The 27,258-nt window shown below is 41.2% G+C and overlaps 1 protein-coding gene across 4 annotated transcripts in view; it reads right to left on the bottom strand.

Annotated features, from left to right (window-relative positions):
* Positions 1 to 27,258, bottom strand: part of dgkb (diacylglycerol kinase, beta) — a 157,354-nt gene that overhangs the window by 21,824 nt on the left and 108,272 nt on the right. For 3 of the 4 annotated variants that reach the window (XM_088327479.1, XM_088327480.1, XM_088327477.1), the window contains 4 exons: positions 23,934 to 24,120; positions 16,957 to 17,077; positions 11,964 to 12,024; positions 2,103 to 2,493 (listed from right to left, as the gene is read on the bottom strand). In XM_088327479.1, coding sequence (XP_088183605.1) covers positions 2,386 to 2,493; positions 11,964 to 12,024; positions 16,957 to 17,077; positions 23,934 to 24,120 — 477 coding nt within the window. In that variant the 3' untranslated portion in view covers positions 2,103 to 2,385. Of the gene's footprint in view, positions 1 to 2,102; positions 2,494 to 11,963; positions 12,025 to 16,956; positions 17,078 to 23,933; positions 24,121 to 27,258 lie in introns of those variants that run through there. The other variant, XM_088327481.1, reaches the window with a different exon arrangement.

Below are 27,258 nucleotides of genomic sequence, written 5' to 3'. Positions count from 1 at the left end.
TTAAAAGGCAATTTAAAATAAAAGTACCGTATTTTCCGCACTATAAGGCGCACCGGTTTAAAGGGCGCACCCCGAAAAAATATTTTTTGGTCCTATTTTTGACATACATAAGACGCACCGGATTATAAGGCGCTACAATAGGAACGTCGACAAAACAGTCAGATAGTTCAGTCAAACTTATTACCCCCTTAACATTCCGAAAGCTTGCAAAGACGCAAATACGTGTCGAGAACACGTGCGGATGCGGTGTCCGTATGATGTCACTCAAATGCATCGTTCCATCTTTCGGAAGGTTAAAGTCTTGGGATTCAAGAAATGCCAACCATTCCTTAGTTTCTATTTTCTTTTTCGCTCGCAACTTTACTGTGCATATGACAATAAACACTTGGAATTGAGTTTAATTTAAAAATAGACACTCCATTCCATCCATTATCTGCACCACTTATCACAGAAACATCGAGTTCAGTCTGAAACAAGATACAGGGACAATATAAAACCCGAAGTAGCTCACCGAAGTCGTTGTGTTCATAATAATGTGCAGCCAATGTCCTCTTATATCCGTGAGGGTAGTAAATCCAGGAGAATAAAATATTTACAAATACAGAATAGAAAAAAATGCTTTCTCTATGCCGTCAGCCAAATGCTATACACATTCATCTTTTTCGGCCAATTGCAGGCTTTGTTTTGCCGCTTCAGCCAATGCCAGCCAGTAAATGATAAAAAGGATCCGCCCCTTGACCTCCGAATAACTTTAGCCAATAGTGAGCGATTCAACTGATGATTGACACATCTTTTTCGGCCAATTGCAGGCTTTGTTTTACAGTCTAAGCCAATGCCAGCCTGTAAATGATAAAAAGGATCCGCCCCTTGACCTCCGAATAACTTTAGCCAATAGTGATCGATTCAAATGATGATTGACACATTGGTTAGCCAATGAAACGCCGGTAAATAAATCCCAGCATACACCGCGTACTACTTGGCGTTCGGGGGAAAATCTAGTCGGCGGCTGCAAGTTAGTTGGAAAACTTAATGTTGATCCATAAATAAGGCGCACTGCATTATAAGGCGCATGGTCAGCTTTTGAAAAAAATAAAGGCTTTTAGGTGCGCCTTATAGTGCGGAAAATACGGTACAATAGAGAACGCGGTATACCAACATTATCTTAGACAAGCTTGAATACCCCAGTAACAAAGTAACAGATTACGAGTTATTCCGATAACAAGCATAAAGAACAAGCTTACCCAACTATCAGTTTCATTCCGAATCAAGAAATCCAATAAAATATTCGTGCCACTTTTACCGGTGAACAACTCCTCCGACTCTGGAGGAAGATAAGCCATTTCGCTTTCTATTTACACTTCGAAAAATGTCCCCCACACAGCAGGGCAAGGTTGAATTTATTAACACAGGTCTAGAGCGCCCTCATGTGGTTTCATGTGAAAATAACATGTGAAGTTATATACAGTACCTGTAATAAAAAGGAAAAACTCAATGATAAAATAATGAGTGAATAATTTCACATGTAAGTCGTACACCAAACTATGAAAAAATAACACCGCGACTTATAGTCTGGAAAATACGGTACCCATTTATTGAACTTGAATTCAAAGGGATCAGCGGATAGACGATACCATACTTGATTCTATACTGCAGTTTATAGATGGTTTTCTTGCTTTTCCAATCAAATGACAGATAAAGGTTTATGTAGTTGTAAATCGGACTGTGCCTCACCAGCAGGGTTGGGTAGGGTTACTTTAACTGGATTACTTTCAATTACTTTTGGATTACTCCAAGACCAAATATGCTAATAAAAGACAAAATAAACTAAATATGAATAAAATGATGACTCACAACAGGTGGTAAACTTTCTCTCCTGGCTTTGATCTCTTTGATCTCTGGCAAAACTAACTCAAATGCGACAGAAACAAAATGAAAATAAATCCAAACAGCTTGCCAACATCATTTTTGCCGTTCCATGTATTCCGTTACTCCCCAAGCCTGCACAAAATTTTGTCGTTTTATTCATATTTAGTTTTTTTGTCTTTTATTAGCATATTTGGTATTGGAGTAATCCAAAAGTAATTGAAAGTAATCCAGTTAAAGTAACCCTACCCAACCCTGCTCACCAGACACGAATGTCACCGCACGTCACCGAAGCGAAGGTACCACTGTACTTTGCAGAGGCCTGAAGACAAAACACATTCATGTAAACAGCGATAACGAAAAATTGTGGATCCGAACGGGGTCCGAGACCCACCCGGCAGAACATACACTTTCCTGTGTTACCAGGCAGGCAAGCACATTAGCCCCCGCGCATTACTTAGTTGCTAGCGGGTCAAATAGAGTGGAGGAGGGTTCGCCCCCTAGAGGCTTCATTTTGCCGGGTCAGTCGTTGCTCTCGGCCCGCCGACGCCTCACCAGCGAAGAGAAGAAACTTCGGCTCTGCTGAGGTCCCATCAGCATGGGGGCTTGGTTCTTGTGAACGATCTCGATCTGGACAGGATAGATTTGAGAAGATTTGGGATTGAGAAGAAACATGTTTCATTGGATTCAGTCCCTGCGTCCTAGAGGCATCATTTTTGCTGGGGACGCATAGTCTCAAATCAACGTGCGTCCCCGGGATGCAACTTTTTTGACACGAAATTGTCATTATTACCCTATTACATTTTTTCTAAACAAAGATTTACCGCACTCCAAACTTTTCGTCAGGCAGATCCGCCATTGTTGTTTTGGTCTCGCGGTTCGAGTTTTTGTCTCATGCCGATCTCGAGTTGTGTAGTGAAAAGTCTGTCTCTTTTTAGAGAACCGGCTTTTTCGGCTCAACTCATTCAAGAGAGCCGGCTCTTCAACGGCTCACTTGCTTTGATGCATTATGTTACGAATGACGGTGTTGTATAAAGAAGTTAAGAAAAAAAGGAAGTATAAAAGGAGAAAATGAAAAAAAGACAGGTTTGTGGTTATCCCTTTAATAAGTATATTACCTACAAATAATTGATGATAAATAAATAAATTAATAATTTGATGATTAAAACTGAATGAATATATAGATTTTTATTATATATTTGTCACCGATTTACAATTTCAACCTCGATAACAACTAAATTTTGGGGACCCATAGATCTCTGTTGGGACCCATAGATTTTTGAGCATGCGAGTCCCCGGGACTCATCACTTTTCAGAGATAAAATGAATACTGATAGAGCGAAGCTGATATTTGGTAAGCATGCTCTTTATGCTAGTGTTAGTAGACCGTGTTTTCCATTTTATTTAAAGTTTAAATTGTCTTTCAAGATGACATTCAGATTCAGATATACTTTATTGTCATTCTAGTACACGTGTATACAGAACAAAATGTCGATACATCTGACCCGCACAAGTTTCCTTGAATGTACTGATATAAATAAAATGTTGTGTTGAGTTGGAAGTACTAATAATATACGAAATAATTATGGCTATGTATAGTATTATACAGTAGTACAAAGAGTGCAAGAGTGCAAGAGGTGCAGCTAACCAGATGTGCAAAATGGGCAGTCAGGTAAACAAGTCACTATACAGTAACAATAACACTGTAGTACGATAGTGCAGAGGAGAAGGAGTGGCTAGGTATAGAGAACTGCCAGTAGTGCAAAAAAACCCAAACAAACAAACAGATGTACAGATTAGCAGCAGTGTAGACTTACTATGTGCGTGATTGACCATTTAACAGTCTAATGGCCAGGGGGACAAATCTATTGCAGAACCTGGTGGTCCTGCACCGCACACTGCAGTACCTCTTCCCAGAGGCTAGCAGAGTGAACAGTCCATGATGGGGGTGAGAGGGGTCCCTAATGATGTTCTTGGCTCGGGATAGGCAGCGCTTCTGACCAATGTCCTGAATGGAGGGGAGAGAAGTCCCGAAGATTTTCTCTGCTGTCCTCATCACCCTCCTCACACTACCCCAATCGGAGGCACTGCAGCCTCCACACCACACAGAGATACAGCTGGTCAGGATGCTCTCTATGGTGCCCCTGTAGAATGTGATGAGGGTGGGTGGGGGCAGGTGGGCTCTCCTCATCCTCCGCAGGAAGTACAGGCGCTGCTGTGCCCTCTTCATCAGTGATGCAGTGTTCACGGACCATGTGAGTTTGTTTGTAATGTGCACCCCTAGGAACTTGGTGCTGCTGACAACCTCCACAGCCTTGTTGTTGATGAGAAGTGGGGCATGGTTGGGCTGGTTTTTCCTGAAGTCGATAATGATCTGTTTAGTTTTGTCAACATTCAGGACCAGGCTGTTGTCTCTGCACCAGCCCACCAAATGCTCCACCTCCTCTCTGTAGGCCAGGTCGTTGTCGTCCCTGATGAGGCCCACCACTGTTGTGTCGTCAGTAAACTTCACGATGTGGTTTGTGGCCGACCTAGGGACGCAGTCGTGTGTCATCAGGGTGAACAGCAGGGGGCTCAGAACACAGCCTTGGGGGGAGCCCGTGCTGAGGGTGATGACATCGGAGATGTTCTGACCAATCCGCACTGACTGGGGTCTGTCAGTGAGGAAGTCCAGCAGCCAGTTCTGCAGGGGGGTGTTGAAGCCCAGGAGTCTCAAAACATGTATGTTTTGGTGTTACATGTTCACTGAAACAACTGCGAACAAATTCAACTTACGAACAATTGTCCGGAATCTATCCCGTTTATAGGTACAGTGTTCATTTTACCTGTAAAAAGTGATGGGTCCCGGTGACTCGCATTTTTCTTAACTTCTTTATACAAGATAATTTGTAATATCAATCCTCAAAGCAAGTGAGCCGTTTGAGAGCCGGCTCTCTTTAATGAGTTGAGCCAAAAAAGCCGGTTCTCTAAAAAAAGACGGACTTCCTTTCACTACACAACTCGAACGCGTTTGACTTGATTGATTTGCAGTTTCGTGACAGATGGTACCCATAATTGACAAATTTTCGTTTTTCCGTACAGATTTTCTTGTACGTCGTACACGTCTTAAAATGCATAATAAACATACTTTGTACGGCAAAAACGTACAGGTTGACAGGTATGAATTTCTCCGCCGTTTTTTTGTGCCGGAATTATTGCCGTTGTTATCACTTTCTGCATTATGTTTCGACTTATTACTGACACTGAAGAAATGACCAATTTTGTGTTGATTTTCACCTAATACTGTTTTTTCAGAGGCATACTTACTTAACCTTTGCTCGACTACAAGCACCACAACAATGACGTAATCTCGATGCAACGAGATCTCGTTGGCCGAGATCGGCATGCAGACGAAAACTCGAACCGCGAGACCAAAACAACAATGGCGGATCTGCCTGACGAAAAGTTTGGAGTGCGGAAAATCTTTGTTTAAAAAAAGTACCGTATTTTCCGCACTATAAGGCGCACCTAAAAGCCTTTATTTTTTTCAAAAGCCGACCATGCGCCTTATAATACAGTGCGCCTTATATATGGATCAATATTAAGTCGCAAAGTCTTGCAACTAAGGCAAGCAGCCGCCGACTAGATTTTCCCCCGAAGGCGAAGTCGTCCGCGGTGTATGCTGGGATTTATATACCGCCGTTGCATTTCCTAACCAATGTGTCAATCATCATTTGAATCAGTCACTGTTGGCTAAAGTTATTCGGAGGTAAAGGGGGCGGATCCTTTTTATCATTTACAGGCTCGCATGGGCTAAAGGGGCGAAACAAAGCCTGCAATTGGCCGAAAAAGATGAATGTGAATCACACACTGGGTTGCACTACGGCATAGAGAAAACATGTTTTACTATCCTGGATTTACTACACTCACGGTTGTAAGAAGACCATGGTTACGTATCATTATTGAACGTGATGGCTGCAAGAGAACTTAGGTGAGCTATGCGGATTTATATTTTCCCTGTATCTTGTTTTAGAACGATCTTGATGTTTCTGTGATGAGTCTATTTTTAAACTCAATTCAATTCAAGTGTTTATTGTCATATGCACAGTAAAGAACCCCGTTTCCCTGCACAATAAAATTCTTACTTTGCTGTCCACACAGTTGCCAGCAAAAAATAAAATGGAAACTAAGAAGTGATTGGCATTTCTTGAATCCCAAGACTTTAACCTTCCGAATGATATGTGGAACGATGCATTTGAGTGATTGGTGACATCATACAGACACTGTTTCCGTACATGTCTTAGACACATATTTGCTTCTTTGCAAGCTTTCGGAATGTTAAGGGGGTAATAAGTTGGACTGAACTATTTAAATGTTTTGTCGACGTTCCCATTGTAGCGCCTTATAATCCGGTGCGCCTTATGTATGGAAAATATAGGACCAAAAACTATTTTTTGGGGGTGCGCCCTATAACCCGGTGCGCCTTATAGTGCGGAAATTACGGTAATTGGCTAATAATGACAATTTTGGGGCAGAAAAAGTTGCGTCCCGGGGACGCACGTTGATTCAAGACTATGCGTCCCCGGCAAAAATGATGCGTCTAGGACGCAGGGACGCGGGCAAACGAGAACACTTTAAGTAGAGCAGCGCCTGTAGCTCGGAAAAATACGGTAGACTGCGTCCGTCTGTTTTTGCGACTAAGCCGAATATCATCGCGTTCATTTTTTCAATCAGTTCTGATGGGTTCGCACAATCACACTGTACATGGTGAAGAGCAATTTGTTGGCATCTGTCACAACACAAGTGCCTCTCCCCCCTCCTGCACTTTGTTAGAAAGAGCTCCTTTTGTCTTTAATTATGACGGGTCCCCTCATACCAAATCTCCATATGCGGCGCTGATCCGTGACCGAAAAAGGGCCCTTTATCGCAGCGCCTCGATTTCCACAGTCTTCTTTATCACCCGGTGCGCCGTATGCGCAGGGTTGGGTAGGGTTACTTTAGCTGGATTACTTTCAATCAATGATCCCTGTCATTTTCCAGGGGTCTGAGCGTTCACACAAAGTCGGTGAGCAGCGCTTGAAACAACAGTGAGCAACCATAATCCCAAGTGTGGCAAGATAATTAATTATCAAACTTCCAAAACTTGACATCACGTTACGTTTTTCTGAGTTTCCGGCAATGCAAAATTATTTTTCTCTTTTGAATGAATTGACTCATGTACTATTGCAAAGGTTGTACGGCCTACAAACGTCGTTTGTTCTTACAATTCTTTCACAAGATATCCATTTCTTTTTATTTCCTGACATATTTTGTCGCATAATATTAACATTTTTGGGGGCTTATTTAGTCGGTTGCAAGATACAGAACTGTACTTAATCACATTTTTTAGTGGAAATCCAATGTTGGCAACAAGATTCACTTGATATCATTGGAAATTATTTGAATGCAACACAAACTTTTTCTTCTTTTTTCTGTGTTTTTTTTCTACTTTTTTTTAAAAATTCCTTTAAAAAAATCTCATTGAGTTTTTTTTTTCTGAGCTGTTACTTTTTTCTTTTTGTTCTCTATTTACTTTTTTCCTACATTTTTTTCTTTTCTTTTTTTATGGCTTTTTTTCTAAAATGTTCCTTCTTTTTTCTCTTCCTTTTGTTTCTTTTTTTCTAAGCTTTTTACTACTTTTTCATTTTGGTATTTTTTTCTTTTTTGTTCTATTCCCGCCTTCCTTGAAGTCATTTTGTGCATAATTTTACATAATATTTGGTCATGTGGGCAGCACGGCGGCGCAGTGGTTAGCGCTTGTGCGGCACAGTTCATGTCATGGGAACCTTCTGCGTGGGTTGAAATCCAGCTCCATACTTCCTGTGCAGAGTTTGTATGTTCTCCCCGTGCTTGCGTGGGTTTCCTCCGGGCACTCCGGTTTCCTCCCACATTCCAAAAACATGCATTTCAGGTGAATTGGCCCTAGGTGTGAATGAGCGAATGAGTTGTCTGTCCCTGTGTGCCCTGCGATTGGCTGGCAACCAGTTGAGGGTGTCCCCTGCCCACTGCCCGGAGATGGCTGGGATGGGCTCCAGCCCCCCGCAACCCTAATGAGGATAAGCGATACGGCTAATGAGATGAAATTTGGTCATGTTGGGACTAAAGAAGCAAAAACAACCCGAAGAGCCGTTTAGGACCCGAAAGAGCCGGTTCCTTTTAGCGAGCCGAGCCAAAGGAGCCAGTTCCCCGACAAACTCTAGTAACTTTACTCAACTTCGTTCTCCTTCGACTCGACTTCCAAATACCGCATTTAGGACACAACATCAGGGGAACCTGTGTATTTTTACCTTCATGCACTGTAACTTTGACTTGAGACGCTTCTTAATTAGTAATTTTAAGCCCTCATTTTTGTGCGCTGGCTAGATTTTCTTGTGCGCTAAGAATGTGCCAGCATTGCGCAATTGCGCACGCGCGCAGCTTAGAGGGAACACTGCTTTCAATTACTTTTGGATTACTCCAATACCAAATATGCTGATAAAAGACAAAAGAAACTAAATATGAATAAAATGACTAAATTTTGTGCAGGCTTGGGGAGTAACGGAATACACGGAACGGCAAAAATGATGTTGGCAAGCTGTTTGGATTTATTTTCATTTTGTTTCTGTCGTTAGTTTTGCCGGAGATCAAAGAGATCAAAGCCAGGAGAGAAAGCTTACCACGTGTTGTGAGCCATAATTTTACTCATATTTAGTTTCTTTTGTCTTTTGTTAGCATATTTGGTATCGGAGTAATCCAAAAGTAATTGAAAGTAATCCAGTTAAAGTAACCCTACCCAACCCTGCGTATGCGTTGTTTCGACTCCGGCAGGGAACACGGTGGTCCAAATGGGACGTTAACCGCGCTAATTATTAACAACACGTATGCAAATGGCGCCGCATGAATAAACATATTGACGGGCGTCTGTCAGAGCATTTGCATTTCTGAGCGACGTCTGACATGTTTCGCTTTGATGAACAGGTTGCGAGATGTTACGTGCTTTTCGCGTGTGATTGCGCTAATGGCTGCTAATTATTCTTTCGCATGACTCATGATTTAAATATCGTTTGCTCGAACGTTTGTTTCAGAAAGTTCCGACGAGTTGACGTGAAAGCGAAAGTTGAGGGACGTGCGCCGCCGGTTACGACAAGAACGCTCGCGACCGAAATTCGAGGATCCCGGCAGCAGATGGCGGCGGCCATCTTTACGACAAAGAATTCGGCAAAATCGAGGATTAGAAGTGCGTACTTGAAAGTGTTGATTGCCACTCCCGGGTAAAGCTTACTTTCAAAAAAGACAAAATTGAGTTAGATTTTGTTTTTGAAGCCAGAAAGATTATTAAGATAGCTTGATACTACACACACAGTGCAAAACACTAATGACTGTTGGCTAATCATAACTCAACTTACTGTACAGTCGGTGGTAGCAAGAGGTGGGTAATAACCTGTTGCATTCAGGGTTGGGTAGGGTTACTTTAACTGGATTACTTTCAATTACTTTTGGATTACTCCAATACCAAAAATGCTAATAAAAGACAAAATAAATTAAATATGAATGAAATTAATAAATTTTGTGCAGGCTTGGGGAGTAACGGAATACATGGAACGGGAAAAAGGATGTTGGCAAGCTGTTTGAATTTATTTTCATTTGTTTTCTGTCGCATTTTATGTTAGTTTTGCCGGAGATCAAAGACATCAAAGCCAGGAGAGAAATCTTACCACATTTTGTGAGTCACAATTTTATTAATATTTAGTTTATTTTGTCTTTTATTAGCATATTTGGTATTGGAGTAATCCAAAAGTAATTGAAAGTAATCAAGTTAAAGTAACCCTACCCAACCCTGGTTACATTTACTCCATTAGATTTACTTGAGTATGTTTTAGTACATTTCATACATTTTGAAGTATTTTTAAATCATCTTACTTTACTTTTAATCGAGTAGATTTGTGAAGAAGAAACTGTACTCTTACTCTGCTACGTTTGGCTACATTGAACCCGTTACTTAAATCCACTCCACGTAAGTACACGCGTTCTCCTTTGCTTGTTTTCTTCCTTACCGTGTCCCCCGAGTGAGAGGCTCTCACGAAAAACCGAGTCCTGCCGCCCAAGCCCCGCCCCTTTTTAAGGAGCCGCATCACCTCCCAGGCGGTTTTCAAAAAGTTCCGACAAGTTGACGTTAAAGCAAAAGTTCCGATTACTACAAGAATGCTCGTGACGGAAATTCGAGGATCCCGGCAGCAGATGGCGGCGGCCATCTTCACGACAAAGAATTCGGCAAATCGAGGATTAGAAGTGCTTACTTGAAAGTGTTGATTGCCACTCCAAGGCAAAGCTTACTTTCAAAAGAGACAAAATTGAGTAAGATATTGTTTTTTGAAGCCAGAAAGATTATTAAGCTAGCTTGATACTACACACACAGTGCAAAACGCTAATGACTGTTGGCGAATCATAACTCAACTTACTGTACAGTCAGTAGTAGCCAGAGGTGGGTAATAACCTGTTACATTTACTCCGTTGGATTTACTTGAGTAAGGACATTTGATACATTCTGAAGTATTTTAAATCATCTTACTTTACTTTTAATTGAGTCGTTTTGTGAAGAAGTGTCACGGTTGCCACGGCGCCCAATTGGGCCCGCTCGTGTGGCACCAGCTGCGGCTCATTAACAGATTGGCTTTCTGTCTATTTTAAGCTAAGCGCTGTCACGCTTCCCTGGTCAGTCCGTCAACGAACCTCTGCCACGCAAGTCGTGGGTTCTGACTCGGTCCTGTTTTCCTGTTGGTATCTCCAGTCCGGTATTGTTCCCTTTTATTTTTGTCCTGTTTAATATCGGTTTCCAGTTTCGTTCCCGTCTGTTTTTGTCCTGTTTATTATTCCCTCCAGTTTTCGTTCCTGTCTTGTTTGTCCTGTTTATTTTCGATATCCTGTTTCATTATCTATCCTGTCTGTCTGTCCCATCCTGTCCAGTTTCAACCCCATCTGTCTGGTATCAACTCAGGCAATTGGAACCGATCTCGTCGGTCTCTGGCTTCCTTTCTACGCCAGACCGCTGTCTAACGTGCATGACTCCCCATTTCCCGTAAATAAAAGGTTTGTGTGAGAACGTGACACGTTTGGGTCCTGATCCTGTTCTGGTTCAAGACAAAAAGAAACTGTCCTCTTACTGCTACGTTGCCAGCCAGTTGCAGGGCACACAAACAACTCACTTGCTCATTCACACCTAGGACAATTTGAACTAGCCAATTAACCTGACATGCATGTTTTTGTCATGTGGGAGGGAACCGGAGTGCCCAGAGCAAACCCCACGCAAGCACGGGGAGAACATGCAAACTCCATACATGAAAGTTTGATCCCATAACCTCAGACGCGCAAACCACTCATCCATCGCGCTCCCCTTTTGTTTCAATATATTAATTGCAATTCAGATTCAGATTCAGATTCAGATCTACTTTATTGTCATTCTAGTACACGTGTATACAGAACGAAATGTCGATGCATCTGGCCCCCACAGTTTCCTTGAATGTACAGATATAAATAATGTTGTATTGTATTTTGGCTACGTATAGTATTTTACCATAGTGCCGATAGTGCAAGAAGAGTAGCTAACCAGATGTGCAAAATGGGCAGTCAGGTTAACAAGTCAGGTACACAGTAACATTAACACTGTAACAATAACGCTGTAATTACAATAGTGCAGAGAGCAATGTGCAAGGAGTGGCAAGCTATAAAAAAAACTGCCAGTAGTGCAAAAAGTCAGATTAGCAGCCGTTTAGATTTAAGTTAACTATATGTTAGATTGACCATTTAACAGTCTAATGGCCAGGGGGACTAGACTATTGCGGAGCCTGGTGGTCCTGCACCGCACACTGCAGTACCTCTTCCCAGAGGCTAGCAGAGTGAACAGTCCATGATGGGGGTGAGAGGGGTCCCCGGTAATATATAATATATCTATAAATTTTGTGATTTTTAACATTTGAAAATCATTTAAATATGGCACAATAAATACCGTACGTTTTTAAATTGTGACTGCAAGCCGTTAGCTACCAAAAAAACAAAATTAAATTTTTATAGCATCCGCATAGACAAAATAACATGCAGAAACTTACAGTGCACGGAGTCTGCATCCAAGGTTCTCCATCAATCTGCATGGGAAGTGATTTACTGGTTCTGCACGAGAGGATTCAAAGGCATCAATTCCAGACTGAAATGGTGGAAATCAACAATCACTTAGGGATGACTTTAATGGATAATTAAAAAAAAAATCTGATTCATTATAGACAAAAGTTACTCTTTAAACATGTTATCATGAAAAAGTGAACTAAGGAAGAATAGTTTTAATGAGATCATTAGAATAAACCATAAGGTAAATTACCGTAAATTCCGGACTATAAGCCGCTACTTTTTTCCCAAATGTTCAGCCCTGCGGCTTATTCAGAGAAGCGGCCAATATATGTAATTTTTCTAACGGCCACCAGCGGTGCTGGAGTATAAAAGGTAAGATTAAGACCAGTAGAATATGTGCGCCAAGAAAGACTGCAACCTCTAAGTTTAAGCATACATTGTCTGTAAAGTTGAGGTACGTTCCGATAATGACGAAGACGCCCTTGATGCCGATAGTTATGAGGAGAAAGTTGAGGACAATCTACCGTGACTTTCACAATTTCGGAATGCCTTTTTTTTAACAGGCACGTCTGATACATTGCGAGCGTGATCCTACTAGCGTGTTGGTACCTTTCAAAGGCACGGTTTGGGATGAAAGTTATATTATTATTATTAAAGCTTTGAAAACTCTCTCGGTGTACTGTCTTTCTTCATAAATATGTGTAACCATGTATAATATGGATTTGCAACTGTATATTTTTGTAATGTATTTATTTTAGAGATTTATTGTTATGTGTTCTACGGACGAATCAAAAAGAAGGGGCGGAGCAAAAGCGGGCTGATGGGAAATGGGCTAAAGCTGAGTTACTGGTAGATCTGTCTGTTGTCGCAGCGGGCAATAGTTGATATATATTTTTCCCACCCTTAACTTTGGATATATACATTTTGTTTCCTTGGATTACTTTCAACGGGACCCGGACTTTACAAGTCTGCATCATACCTTAATTACGGGTATCATCTTCTACTTATGATGTCAACTGTGGTCCTGGAATTGTGCACTATCTAGGTTGTTACAATCGTGTACCTTACAACTGGTCTGGGTTAAGCGGCTAATACATGGGAGCGGCTTGTGTAAGTACAAAAGAAGCAAATCACCCAAATAGTGGTGGGTGCGGCTTATAATCAGGTGCGCTCTATAGTCCGGAATTTACGGTATTTCAAACCAAAAATGATAGTTTAATGCCAATACTGCAAATTCTCAATAATGTTTAAAGATATGATGTTGAAGATAGCCACTAAAAGAAATGCATTTATCCCCACGAAAAATGTTATTTTCCAAAATATAAGCAAAATTGCTCCATGACTATACTTTGCTTTTAAATAAATAAAAAAATATATAAACTACAGCCCCTTTTTATCCTCCAAAAAGTGCAATTAGACCCATACACAGGGTAAGATATCGAGATCATACTAATATTGTATTACTGCAGTCCAAACTAATAAAATTGGACGATTTAGTAAAATTGTTCACTTCACAAGTGCTATTTAAGGTCAACAAATACGCAGTGCCAGAAAACATCGAAAAATTATTCATTCGGAAAGAGGGAAATTATAACTTAAGGGGCTGTAGTAAATTCATAATCCCAAAGGTGAGAACAACCAGGAAAAGTATGTGCGTGTCTGTGTGTGGAGTCAAACTTTGGAACAATGTCCAACTATTCACGTGTTCAAATTTAAATAAAAAAAACATTACTGGCGGAATACAGGGATGAACGTTGAGGGATGGGTACCACGATGATTATCTTATAAAATATGTGACTATTGTTATTATTATAATTATTGATATCTGATATATGTAATATCTATATCCATGAGACTTCGTTATATCAGACACAAAATGAGCTATCTGTAAAATGTATTTAATGGGGAAGATGACAAGGTAGGGAAAATAAGCATCTGCTTCTTACTACCCCTTTTCAAACATGTTATGTAACATTATTTTGTTTTTGAGTCATTGTTTTTGTCCTGCTTTTATTTTAATGTTTCAAATAAAGTTTTCATTCATTCATTCATTCATAAAAAAAAAGTGTTTGTAATTCAATGCAAACCCACCAACCGATTTTTACATGTATCGTGCAAATTGTTGTAAAAATTATTTCAGTACTTATGAATACAATTGGGCAGCACGGTGACACAGTGGTTAGCGCGTGTGCGGCACAGTTCTGAGGTCGTGGGAACCTCCTGCGTGGGTTCAAATCCAGCTCCCGGCCTTACTGTGCGGAGTTTGTATGTTCTCCCCGTGCTTGCGTGGGTTTACTCCGGGCACTCTGGTTTCCTCCCATATTCCAAAGACATGCATTTCAGGTGAATTGGCCGGTCCAAATTGTCCCTAGGTGTGACTGAGCGAGTGAATTGTCTGTCCCCGTGTGCCCTGCGATTGGCTGGCAACCAGTTCAGGGTGTCCCCTGCCCGATGATTGTTGGGATGGGCTCCAGCACCCCCGCGACCCTACTGAGGATAAGCGGTGCAGCTGATGAGATGAGATGAAATGAATACAATTTAAATTTAGCTGACAATTCTTTGCCTTCTTTGTCGGAAAATAATTTACTTGAATGTCATATTTTGGGGATTTAGTTTACAAATTGAGTAAAGCTGTCATGATTACCTGTGTCCGCTACTTTGGCGCCAATTGCCTCGGACTCTGATTGGCTCCCTGTCACTATTTGAACTCGGTCCTGTCTGTCCCCTTTTGTCAGTTAGTCTGCGAATCTCAAGTAACACTAGGCAAGCCTTTTTCGACCCTGAATCCAACCTGTTTTTTGCTCCCGTTTGTCCCCCGGCTTCGACCCGTCTACTCTCCCATCCTGGCCTTCGACCTTTTTTTGTCCCCGACCACGTCTACTCTACTTTCCTGGCTTATGACTCGCTTCCAACCCCGACCACGTTTCTGCCCCCCTGTCCCGGCTACTGACCCGTTTTTTCTGTTTCCGACACCGCTCGCCACGGAAGATCCACTTCTGCATTCAGAGCGACCTGCTTCCCTCGTCCAGCAATCACCGGATCGTGGGCGCAACCCTTTCTCTTTCTTCCAATAAAACTTGTGAGAAACGCAATGCAAGTGGGTTCTGTCTCCGTTCTGGTCTTGACAAAAGCAAGATTTTGCATTGTTTGTTCCTGCAATTAATTCTGGCGCTGGGTTTGGACATCTTAGTATAAAGTTACGAGTGGAAGGAAAAAGGAACGTAGTAAATCGACATCTTGCAAATCCGAAAATTATTTTTAAGAAATGAGTTCAAAAAGGTCAAGTACATAGGGCTGTATTACATTGATTTTTTTAAGACTTGTTTAATAAAAATCATGAGATTTATTGATAAAAGAATGTTTTTAGCTTGACCCGGACACATTTTAGTCACCAGGGGTTAACAAGTTTGCCTACTGGGTTGTATCTTTTTGTTAGAATTTATTTTTTACACATTATTTACAGACTGAGGAGATTATTTCTTCCTCATACCATGAGGCTCTTTAACTCCACCCGGGAGAGTAAAAGCCCACAATAAACCCCTCCCCCACATTTGCATATTACCCTATTTTTATTAGTGTGTATTTTATGTATGTACTATTTAAATACTCTATATCAACACGTTATATTGGGTATTTCTGCATTCTATTTCTTTTATTTCATTAGTATTTTATTTTCAACACAAGGATACTGCTAGAAGTGTGAATTTCCCTATGGGGATAAATAAAGTATCCTTCTATCTATCTATCTTATTTAATTAAATCCTCAAACTAAACAAAACTGACATGGTTTTTACAGGAAAGTAAACATGTTTAACTTGGGATATACAGATTTTGGTCACTCACAGGTTGACAGTTATTTCAATATGATTTCACGGTGAATACTTATATTTGGACTTACTATCTAAACAGCATGAACATATATGTAGATTATTTTAGAAGTATTATTATGTATCATCAGTGTCTAAAATAACGTCTGCCCGGACGCCCGGGGCGTGCATCTTTTACTTCGGGCGTATAACTTACAAAACGTCTCCACCTGGGTGGCTGACAACTTTTTCAAGGAAAAAAACAAAAACAAAAAACAAACGTTTGCTTTATTCCAATTTCTAAATCTTCGTTCGGTTTGGAAATTTCGGACTTTCGGTTCGTTTGGCAATTTGCATACTAGGCGGCCAATCAGAAGCCTGCATCGAATAACTTCGTGCTTCCGGACTTCCCCGAGCTTTATAAGGTCGTGCATTTGCATATCATCCAAAGTAGATGCACAGAGAACACAAGAAAAATGAAGAAGTGGTTGGTAATCAAGCCAAAACCTCAGCCCCAGAAGAACCATTCAAAAGAAGCGAACAAAACTGATGACGCTACAAAACTTAAACGTACATTAAAAGCATCGTGGAAAGAGGAGTTCACGTGGCTTGTAGCAGACGACGCAACGCAAACATTGCATGAATGAAGATGAATAAATACAGGTACATACTGATGGCAGATGGAAAACTGCGATGTCATATACATGTACTGAATGTTATAAGTATTTTTTTAATAAACTTAATGTAAGTGTTGTTCTGTTATATAAGCTGATTATCAATCCTTAATACTTTGCAACAATGTTTTTTTGCGCTTAGTCGTCTTATTGTGTTTCAAGTTGTGAAAAATGGGGTAGGCGACTTTATGGGTGGGCAGGCAACTTTTCAGAGTTGCCCTGGTGTCCGCTAACTTTTTGTCATGAGTTTCAGACACTGGTAGATTATTTTAGAAGTATTATTATGCCTCATATATAAACAGTATTTCATTAGAAATGAACCATAAGCAACCTCAAATATTTACATTCAAGAAGAAGCTTCAGCATTTCCTCATCAACCCTTTTCATGTTCTATTTTCAATTTTAATCCCATCAATTGGTTCAGTCTTAATTTGACTTTGAATTGAAATGGAAAAAAATAAAAATCAAATGTCAACGCCTACATAATGACCACAAACCTGATGGTGACGGAGGAGCACTGTGCCAGGCGTTTTCCGGCGCTCTTCAGACCCGTGTAGATCTGACCCATCTCCATGGCTCCTTCCAACCCTACCACCTCTAGCAGCTGATCGGATAGGTCTGAAAAAGCAAAAAATAAATAGATGAATAGAAAAAAACACACTCTGTCTGCTCAGGCTGCCATACAGATATATTTTCAAAAAAGAAACTGGGATACCAAAAGGATAAACCAGTTTGAAGGTGAGCAAACTCATTTTCTGTCAAATAAATACAAAATCAAAGTGAAATCTCTTGAGGGAAACATTAGGAGCAACCGGAATATGAATTTCGTTTCACAATAACACTTCAGTCAGTGACGTGCAGTCAGGGGAGACAGTTGAGGCGTTGCCTCATCTGTCATCATGTACATTCATTTATCCATTATCTCCACCGCTTCAATTACTCAGGAGGTAGGGTGCTCTCCTAGGGACCAAGAGGTCGCACTTTAGATTCCCGGCTCTTCCTTTATTTGTGACGCCCTTAATCACAAAGAGTCTCAAAGGGATGCACAGACCACAGATTATTGCAAACAACAGACTATTATGACACCATCCCCTGATCTGAAACCTACATGAGGGCATGGAAAAACTCAAAAACCTCAGCATGAGGAAAATGAGTAATCCTTGAGAAGGGACTGCACATGAGGTAATCCCTCTTCCAGGATGGATGTTGCAATAACAAACAATACACAGATATTGTCAACATAAAATATAAGTTATTCATATGCTAATTGGCAATGTTCAGATCGGTTTTTGAAAACAAGTCACGGCATTTAGATGGACCAATAACTAACATTTCGGTATTTTCAGAGTTAATGCACAAGAAGTTGAGTGACATCCATTCTTTTATTTCTGTGAGGCAGGCCTCCAAATTTCTACAGTTTAGTGTGGCAGATTCCCCCATCAGAAAATATAGTTGAGTCTCATCTGCATAGCAATGGAAACTGATCTTATACTTGTGAATAATATCACCTAATGGATGCATGTAAATGCTGAAAAGAAAGGGGCCAAGTATTGAACCGTGCGGCACACCACAGGTAACACTAAACGACTCAGATGTCATTTTACCATATTTAACACAGTGTGTCCGATCTGAGAAGTAGGATCTGAACCATAAGAGGACGGTTCCTGACAGACCAATCCATTTTTCCAACCGTTCAAGTAGGATGTTATTGTCCTGAGTGTCAAAGGCAGCACTCAGGTCAGCAGCAAGAGTGATGAAGTGCCGGAGTCCATTGCCAGTAGAAGATCATTGGTTAGCTTCATCAGGGCTGTCTCATTAGAGTGGTTAGCCCTGAATCCTGATTGCATTAATTCAAAAAGATTATTCTCTGATATAATATCATTCAGCTGCTGTGGCACAACTTTTTCAAGTACTTTAGAACGAAACAGTAGGTTTGACACAGGTCTATAATTACATAAGCTTTCTGGATCAAGGTTGGGTCGTTTGAGTGTGGGTTTAATAACAGCGGACTTAAAAGCTGCTGGAACTACACCTGATGAGAGTGATATGTTTATAATATTTAGAACTGAAGGTCCAAGGACCCCAAAAAGACCTTTAGTCAGTGAACCCGGAAGCAGGTCAGAAAGGCAAGTAGTCGGCTGTATTCACCACTGAACTCATTGTGATTACAAGTCAATAGAAGAAAGTCAGTCTTTTTCCCATCCGATATCTGCATCTAAGACACGTAAAACCTGGCGTTAAGAACAGCAGCGTGTCAATTAATTAGATTGCACCGGCAATGCCAAGCAATCTTGTGATCATATCATTATTAATTTGCACTGATGTGTATTGATTTTGGCCCTGTTGGAGATTGGGTGTCACGCGGGGCCCCATCTGCTTCAACCTCCGACGCTTCCCTCCTCAAATTAAGGAGCCGCTGCCTTCGCCGTCGGGAGCGCGTTTGCATTAATTGAAAGCCGGGTTTTTTTATGTTTTTTTCGAAAACTTCTCGCCACATGCGTGCGAGGGTGTGGACCGGCTGCTACCGACCTGTCGCGTCTGTTTTTCCTGCGGCTGTTGTTGTTGTCGGGGGCGTCACCATGGTGATGGACAGGCGTCGCTCTCTATCTGGGGCTGTGAGTGAGCTGCTTTTCAGGGTCACGCCGTGTGTACATACACGGGTGACATGCCCTCCCCCGTTTTCTCACCCGAGTGCAAACCCTTTCATGCGGGTGACGTGTGCCGTGTCACCGAGAGCAGGGATAAAAGATAAAGTGCGGGAGAAACTCTGGAAATCCTGATGCTAAACGGGCCGGAATGGGGATTTCAATATTTTGAGGAGAACCTGGTATTAATTATGGGGTTATTATGCATAAAAATCAATGGTGGACCATCAGGACCAGCAAGGCCTTCTATGCTGGCCTGAGGAATATCTGAATCACAGACTAACGTCAATTACATTTCGTCCACGAATACTTGTTAAAAATATTCTAAACTGTCAGCTTTCTTTAATTGCTTTTTACCTAGTTGCACTGATTCCAGATGTGTAATTTCCTATTCAAGCATTGAAGCAATAACATTTCAGCCATTATTTGTTGCCAAGGTAAGAAATCTACCAGAAGGCCATCACAATCCGTTCTGCGGGCCCGGAAGCAAACATCGATAAAACTGTTGCTTTAACCAATCAGAGTTTGAGTTGGTGAAACGAAGGCTTTTTTTGTAGGTGTAGGAAAAAAAATGGGCGTTTTCACGAACTGTGATTGGCTAGTTATAGTCACTCGATCATAGTTTGTGAAAATCAACTTGTCCACTTCTTTGGCCCAACATTTCAGCCTTAAATTTAATAGAATTTTAATAAACTGCCAGTTATACAAAAGGACAGGCTCAACTTTCAGCATTAGCCTCAATGGCGATATAAAAAGACCTTCTTGATAGAACTGAAACGCACGGATTATCTCCACGATGGATCAATTGAAATTTTCTTGAGGAAAGAAAGGAAGATGGATATTGTGTACGAATAAGAAACATCTCATCTCATCTCATTAGCCGTACCGCTTATCCTCAGTAGGGTCGCGGGGGGCTGGAGTCGGGCGTACAACATACAAAACGTCTTCGCCCGGGTGGCCGACAACTTTTTCAAGAAAAAAAAATATTTTGTTGTTTGCTTTATTCCGATTTCGAAATCTTCGTTCGGTTTGGAAATTTCGGTTCGTTTGCATACTGGGCAGCCAATCAGAAGTCTGCATCGAATAACTTCGTGCTTCCGGATATTCCCGAGCGTTATAAGGTCGTGCATTTGCATATCATTTTCCAAAGTAGACTGGAATGAATGTGTGAACATGGCAGCAACAAGCAGGTTTAGGCACACCCAGGATTGGGTAGGGTTACTTTAACTGGATTACTTTCAATTACTTTTGGATTACTCCGATACCAAATATGCTAATAAAAGACAAAAGAAACTAAATATAAATAAAATGACTCAATTTTGTGCTGGCTTGGGGAGTAACGGAATACATGGAACGGCAAAAATGATGTCGGCAAGCTGTTTGGATTTATTTTCATTTTGTTTCTGTCGCATTTTATGTTCGTTTTGCCGGAGATCAAAGAGATCAAAGCCAGGAGAGAAAGCTTACCGCGTGTTGTGAGTCATCATTTTATTCATATTTAGTTTCTTTTGTCTTTTATTAGCATATTTGGTATTGGAGTAATCCAAAAGTAATTGAAAGTAATCAAGTTAACCCTACCCAACCCTGGGCACACCCAGAGCAAACTATTAGCTGGGTTGCCTAACAAATATTGTGATCGATGCACCTAGAAATTTAGTTGTTGCCTAAACGGATTTTTGAAAAAATATGAAAGAAAATGAAGGTCATTCAGACCAAATTAGTCGCTGCTAGCTAAAAAGTTCGCTGTAGTAAAATCTATCTGGGGTAAAGGGAATACCAGTAAAACAAATAACAATGTCCTTAACTGGATGTCAGACAGAAGAAGCTCTCGAAACTTTCTCCTCTGTCGAGGCAACGGCAGGCCCGTCAAGTCAGACTACGGGAAAAACCAGGGGAAGAGGATTTTTTCGGCGACCTGTCCTCCAATGAACGCTTCACGAGGGGCTTGTCATGGGGCATCAGTCCCTAAACAAACCACACCGCACCCACAGTGGGGGAAAAAAACGACTCCCATTGTAAATAATTCACTCCGCAGCCATTCCCTTCCACCTGAGGGGCTTGTCTCCTGGCGTCACCAGCAGGATGATTTAACAGCTCCAGAAAGGTCAGCTTCACACCCGTGTTCGAGCGCACATACCCACGCTAAAACCTGCCGACAGTTTGATCCATGAGCTCCACTGCGCCCCCTCTGGGTAATACACTTTTGCGTGTTTTCAACTAAATGCCGTTTTGTGTGGCGGCAGCGTGGACGCTCGTCAGGCCTAAGTCAAGTTACTAGTTTCTGCTCACGTCCATGTACCGTGAATTCCGGACTAGGAGGCCCCTACTTTTTTCCCAAACTTTCAACCCTGCGGCTTATTCAGTGATGCGGCCAATTTATGTAATTTTTCTAACGGCCGCCAGGGGCGCTCGAGTACAAAAGGTAAGATTTAGACTGCATCTGATATAGAAGGAAACAGAGCAACCGCACGTAAATTTTACTTTGCGAGCGCGATGCTAGCGTGTTTTTGATTAAGGGAACTTTGGACGACGTCTGTGTGACAAAGTCTCTTTCCCATATTGAAGGAAGACGACTTTGATAACGTCACTTATAAGGAGGAAGATGAGGGCGGTTTACCGTGTTTACTACAAGTACGGTATGTTTTTTTTAACAGAGCTGTTTACTGTGTTGCGAGCGTGTTGGTAGTAGCGTTTTGCTACCCTTCACAGGCACGGTTTGGGATGAAAGTTATAATATTATTATTAAAGCTTTGAAAACTCTCTCGGTGTAAATATGTGTAACCATGTATAATATGTATTTGCAACTGTATATTTTTGTAATGTATTTATTTTAGAAACTTATTCTGATATGTTTTGTCCGAGCAAATGAGAAAGAAGGGGCGGGGCAAACGCGGGCTGACGGGAAGTGGAGTAAAGGTGAGACGTGTTTGTGGACGCGGCCGACAATAGTGGATATATATTTTTCCCACCCTTACCTTTGGAAATATGCACTTTTTTCCTTGGATTACTTTCAACGGGCATCAGAACTCTGCAGGTCTGCATTCAATCTTAATTACCGGTATCATTTTGCGTTCATTTTGCCGGCTGTGTTTTTTGGACTGTATCGGGTATGGGTTAATTTCGTGTTTGTATTGCGTTTTTTCAATGTGGGCGCATGCGGCTAATATACAGGTGCGTCTTGTGTATGTACAAAATCGGTTTTCCTCCTGAAATGTGGTGGGTGCGGCTTAAAATCAGGTGCGCTCTATAGTCCGGAATTTACGTCACAAACATCAGGGTTTTATTTGCCTGATTTATTTTTGAAAGTTTATGCAAGAGTAAGAAAAGGAATTGTAGATGAATTCATTTTGCAATTTAGCTTACTTTAATTTGTTTTTACCTGTAGTTTTGGAAAGTGATCATCAGTTTCTAAAACCCATCCATCTATCCATTATCTACAGTTCAACCGAGGTCAGGTCGCAGAGGCAGCAGCCTTAGGAGGGAAGCCCAGATCTCCCTATCCCCAGCCACTTCGACCAGATCGTCTTATAGGTTCTCAAGGCGTTCCCAGACCAGCCTAGAGGGCCTCGTCTCGCAAACGTGTCCTGGCTTGTCCTTAGTGCAACCTGCTGGTGAGACGCCCGAAACATCTCCCGAAAGTCCAGAAGGCATCCTTATGAGATGCCCGAGCCGTCAGAGCTATATCTTTCCAACCCGGAGGAGCAGCTGCTCTACACTGAATTCTTCCTGGATGACCGAGTTTCTCACCCGGACAGCCTAGCCAGCCTGTGGGGGAAACTCATTTCAGCCACTTGTATCCCAGATCTTGTTCTTTTGGTCATGACCCACAGTTCATGGACATAGGTGAGAGTAGGAATGTAGATCGACAGGTAAATTGAGAACTTTGCGCCTTCCAGCTCAGCTCTTTCATCCCTATTTTGATCCCGACCACTTCTGCCCTCCCGTCCCGGCTTACGACCCCGTTTCTGACCCCGACCACGTTTTTGCTCGACCTGTTTTTCCGTTCCTGACACCGCCATTGCCCGCAACGGTAGATCCACTTCCGTATTCGGATCACAATACGATTGCGAGAGCGACTTGCTTCCCGCTGCCATTCCTCTTTCTATCAATAAAATTGTGAGAAAATGTTACGCGATTCGGTCTACCTTTCGTGCTGGTCGTGACACTATAATATATCTCCAGCACGCTAAGAACTTTGACATTTTTATTGTTTAATTTCTCGTGCATCCAATCTATATAGTTGGTGTAAAGTGTAAAGAAGAGATAAGCCGTTTCTTTTGAAATGAAATTGGAATAAGAAAGCTTGATGCGGTTGAGCAAAAGGTTGGATCGCTTTTTTTCGGACACTCTCTAACAAGGAGGACCTCTTGAAACTTATCTTCCAAAAGTAAGTTAAACTTAACTGTGTTTATCTTTATAGAGCATAATATTTTATGAAATGTTTATTTTTTAGTACATAACAATACAGGTTATTTATACAAGTCTTAAACAAAAAAATGTTTCCAAAATAAAATAATTGAAATCCGAAGTCACCCGGTCGAGTAGCCTTCTTGTTTCATCTATTCACACCATCCTAGTGACGGCCGTCCTTTTAATGTAAAAGGAGCCGTGGGGAGTCTGCTTCTATTAACCCAGCTTGTCTTCCCCTGTCCTCGCAAGCCATTAATACACAAGTGACAGTTCCAAATAGTGACACCGTTTTACCTCCGTGCCGCAAACAAAAAGCCACTGGCTGTGATTCGCTTTGTCACCCATGAAATATTCACGCGCTGGCGAAAAGTTTGGGGTTCCCAAGTTTGGCGCAGAGCGTTCTCGGTTTCTGCTCTCACCTTGAACCGCGAACATGAGCTCCTTGGGATCGGTCAGTGGCGTCCTTCGATCCAGGCCCTTTTTGCGGTGACCTCTCCTCTTCCTGCTCTCGCCCCACAGGTTGGAGCCGCCGTGCATGCTGGGAATGTTCAGGATGGCGATCCCCTCTAGGGAGACGGAGCTCAGGTCCAGAGTCACGCCGTCACACTTTGGGGAAAAGGATATATGAGAGCAAAGAAAGGACGACAAAACAAGTCATGTTTGTTGGTATAGCCCTTAGATCACAGAAGTCTGAAATGATCTGGATGTGGTTCAAGCAGGCAAGTACCTAGCAGCTGATTCAAATTATCAAGGGACAAATCATCCATCCATCCATCCATCCATTATCTGCACCGCTTAACCTCAGTAGGGTCGCGGGGGTGCTGGAGCCCATCCCCGCTATCTTCGGGCAGTGGGCAGCGGACACTCTGAACCAGTTGCCAGCCAGTCGCAGGGCACACAGGGACAGGGCTCATTCACACCTAGGGACAATTTTGACCGACCAATTCACTTGAAATGCATGTCTTTGGAATGTGGGAGGAAACCGGAGTGCCCGGAGGCAACCGGAGTGCGCAAGCACGGTAAGAACATGCAAACTCCACACAGGAGGTTCGATCTCATGACCTCACACGCGCTAACCACTGCGTCGCCGTGCTGCCCTGGACAAATCACTTAAACCGGAAAAAAATCACCTAACAACCACCATCCCTCCAAATCTTTGACATATGACGTCTTCACTAGGGATTTCAGGGCAGATAACGACTATTGAAATTGAGAGGAGGCCGATACCAATATTTGGAGCCGGTATTCATTTGCTGTAAAAGCTTAAAAATTGGTGCAAGAACATTTTAATAAAGAAACAAAGAATATTTGTTGCAAATTTACATAAAACTTGTTTAGCTTTCTGAAAACCTTTAGAGTAATACATCCATTTTTTTGTGTTCTATGTGCGTCTACTTTGGAAAATGATATGCACGACCTTGTAACGCTCGGGAAAGTCCGGAAACACATAGCCATTCGATGCAGGGTTCTGATTGGCTGCCGAGTATGCAAATTTTAAAATGAACCGAAATTCCGAAATTTCCAAACCGAACGAAGATCTCGGCCACCCGGGCGGAGAGGTTTTGTAAGTTATACGCCCGATGTAAAAGAAGCACGCCCCGGGCGTCTGTGCAGCCGTTATTTCAGACACTGGGTCCGGCCTTAGAATAAAAATGTGTTGTATTCTTTCAGATGCAAAAAAGCAAGTACATCTTTAGAAGTATTTTCTGGTGCTAATTCATTTGGAAAGGAATGGAAAAAGAAGAACTGTATCTTCATTATCATTCGGTATCACACTCTGTGGGGTTGCATTGGGCTAATTACCTTTGTGCGCCAAGTCTAATGGGAAGCTAGTTCCCAGGTTGAACACTTGCACATTTCCAGAGAAGAGAAATTAGCACTATTCCAATCTATTTATGGAGAACGAGCTGGTCACTTCACATGTTGTCTTGCGGTTCATTAGTGGGCCCGCTTTTTAATCCGAATTTTATGTCTGTTTGACTGCGTTTTACAGTAAAAACTGAAATATTTTCTTTTCTTTTGTTTTCAAACTTTTTTTCTCAGAAAAATAAAACTAATTACAAAACAAATATGCATCTGGACTTTATTGAGTACTAAAAACACAAACTTAACCCAAATTGGGTGAAACATGGACCGAAGCACTAATTATATTTATTGAAAACAACTTGATGAATTGTTTGGTACAAAGAAACAATAAATTGAGCTGTTTTAATCAAAATGAAATTCTAATGACCTCTGATTGTTTAGTTCAACTTCAGTTAGATTCTTGGAGGTGCTATTATAGAAAGAGAAAAGCATAACCCATCTCTCATCTCATCAGCTGTACCGCTTATCCTCATTAGGGTCGCGGGGGGGCTGGAGCCCATCCCAGCAATCATCGGGCAGTGGGCAGGGGACACCCTGAATTGGTTGCCAACCAATCGCAGGGCACAAGGGGACAGACAACTCACTCGCTCATTCACACCTAGGGACAATTTGGACCGACCAATTAACCTGACATGCATGTTTTTGGAATGTGGGAGGAAACCGTAGTGCCCGGAGGAAACCGACGCAAGCTCGGGGAGAACATACAAACTCCGCACAGGAAGTCTGGAGCTGGATTTGAACCCACGCAGGAGGTTCCCATGACATGAACTGTGCTGCACATGCGCTAAGCACTGCGCCGCCGGGCTGAGATGAGATGGAGAAAAGCATAACCCAAATTGTATTATTTTTATTGTTTATTATTATTTTGTCAAGCATTTTATTATTTTTGTTTATCTATTTCATATTTTATTCTGTTTTTTTATTTTAAACATATTTTATTTCAGTTATGTTGTTTCTTTTTGAAATTTAAATTATTATTTCTTTAAATAAAATAATTCGAAACAATGCAATCCAATTTTACGGAGTAACATCACAGAATTACTTACATCATTTATTTGAATTCAATAAGCTTACTTAGAAAATAACATTTTTTTTTATAAACACATACAAACAAAATCAAAAACGTGGACTAATCCAAAATTACCAGTTTATCTGATTGTTCAGTTCACTTTTAAATTTTTGGGGAGAGTATTTTAACCAGAAATATTATTTTTAATCACGGTTTTATTATTATCATTATCGTCGTTGCTATTGTTATTATTATCATTGTTATTTCATTATTTCAGTTTTTATTATTTCTCATTTTATAATATTTTTTTAAAGTTTGTAGAGTCTTTGTATTTATGTATTTTTGTATTATTCCTCATTTTTTATTATTTTTTTTACGTTTATAAAGTATGTGTATTTAGGTATTTTAGTTAATTTGTATGATAAAAATCTATATCTCATCTCTCATCTCATTAGCTGCACCGCTTATCCTCAGTAGGGTCGCGGGGGTGCTGGAGCCCATCCCAGCAATCATTGGGCAGTGGGCAGGGTTGTTCTAAAATATTATTCTTTATGTTTATGTGTTATTTCAGTTGTTTTTAATCAAACGGCCCAGTTTTTGTGTTTTAACAAAACAAACCAATTTTATTGGTCTGACATAACAATCAAATAAAAAATAATAATAAATTCAAATATAATATGTGTATGCATGTATATGTCTATGTATATACACATATATTTGTTTTTCTTTTGCAATGGGGGGAGAGCTAATTCTGCTCACTCCTTTCTGAATATGTATTTTTAGTTTTCTCTTCTTCTGTTTTCTGTTTTAAGTAGCTGACTCGTTTGTTTTTCTATTTTACATGTTTTTGTTCTGAGAAATTGTTTGAC

Source organism: Urocampus carinirostris, chromosome 2 (assembly GCF_059441175.1).
Source record: "Urocampus carinirostris isolate Australia breed hairy pipefish chromosome 2, RoL_Ucar_1.0, whole genome shotgun sequence".
NCBI classification, from domain to species: Eukaryota; Metazoa; Chordata; class Actinopteri; order Syngnathiformes; family Syngnathidae; genus Urocampus; species Urocampus carinirostris.
Note: the sequence above shows the minus strand (reverse complement) of the source record. Positions and strands in the feature narration are given on the sequence as shown.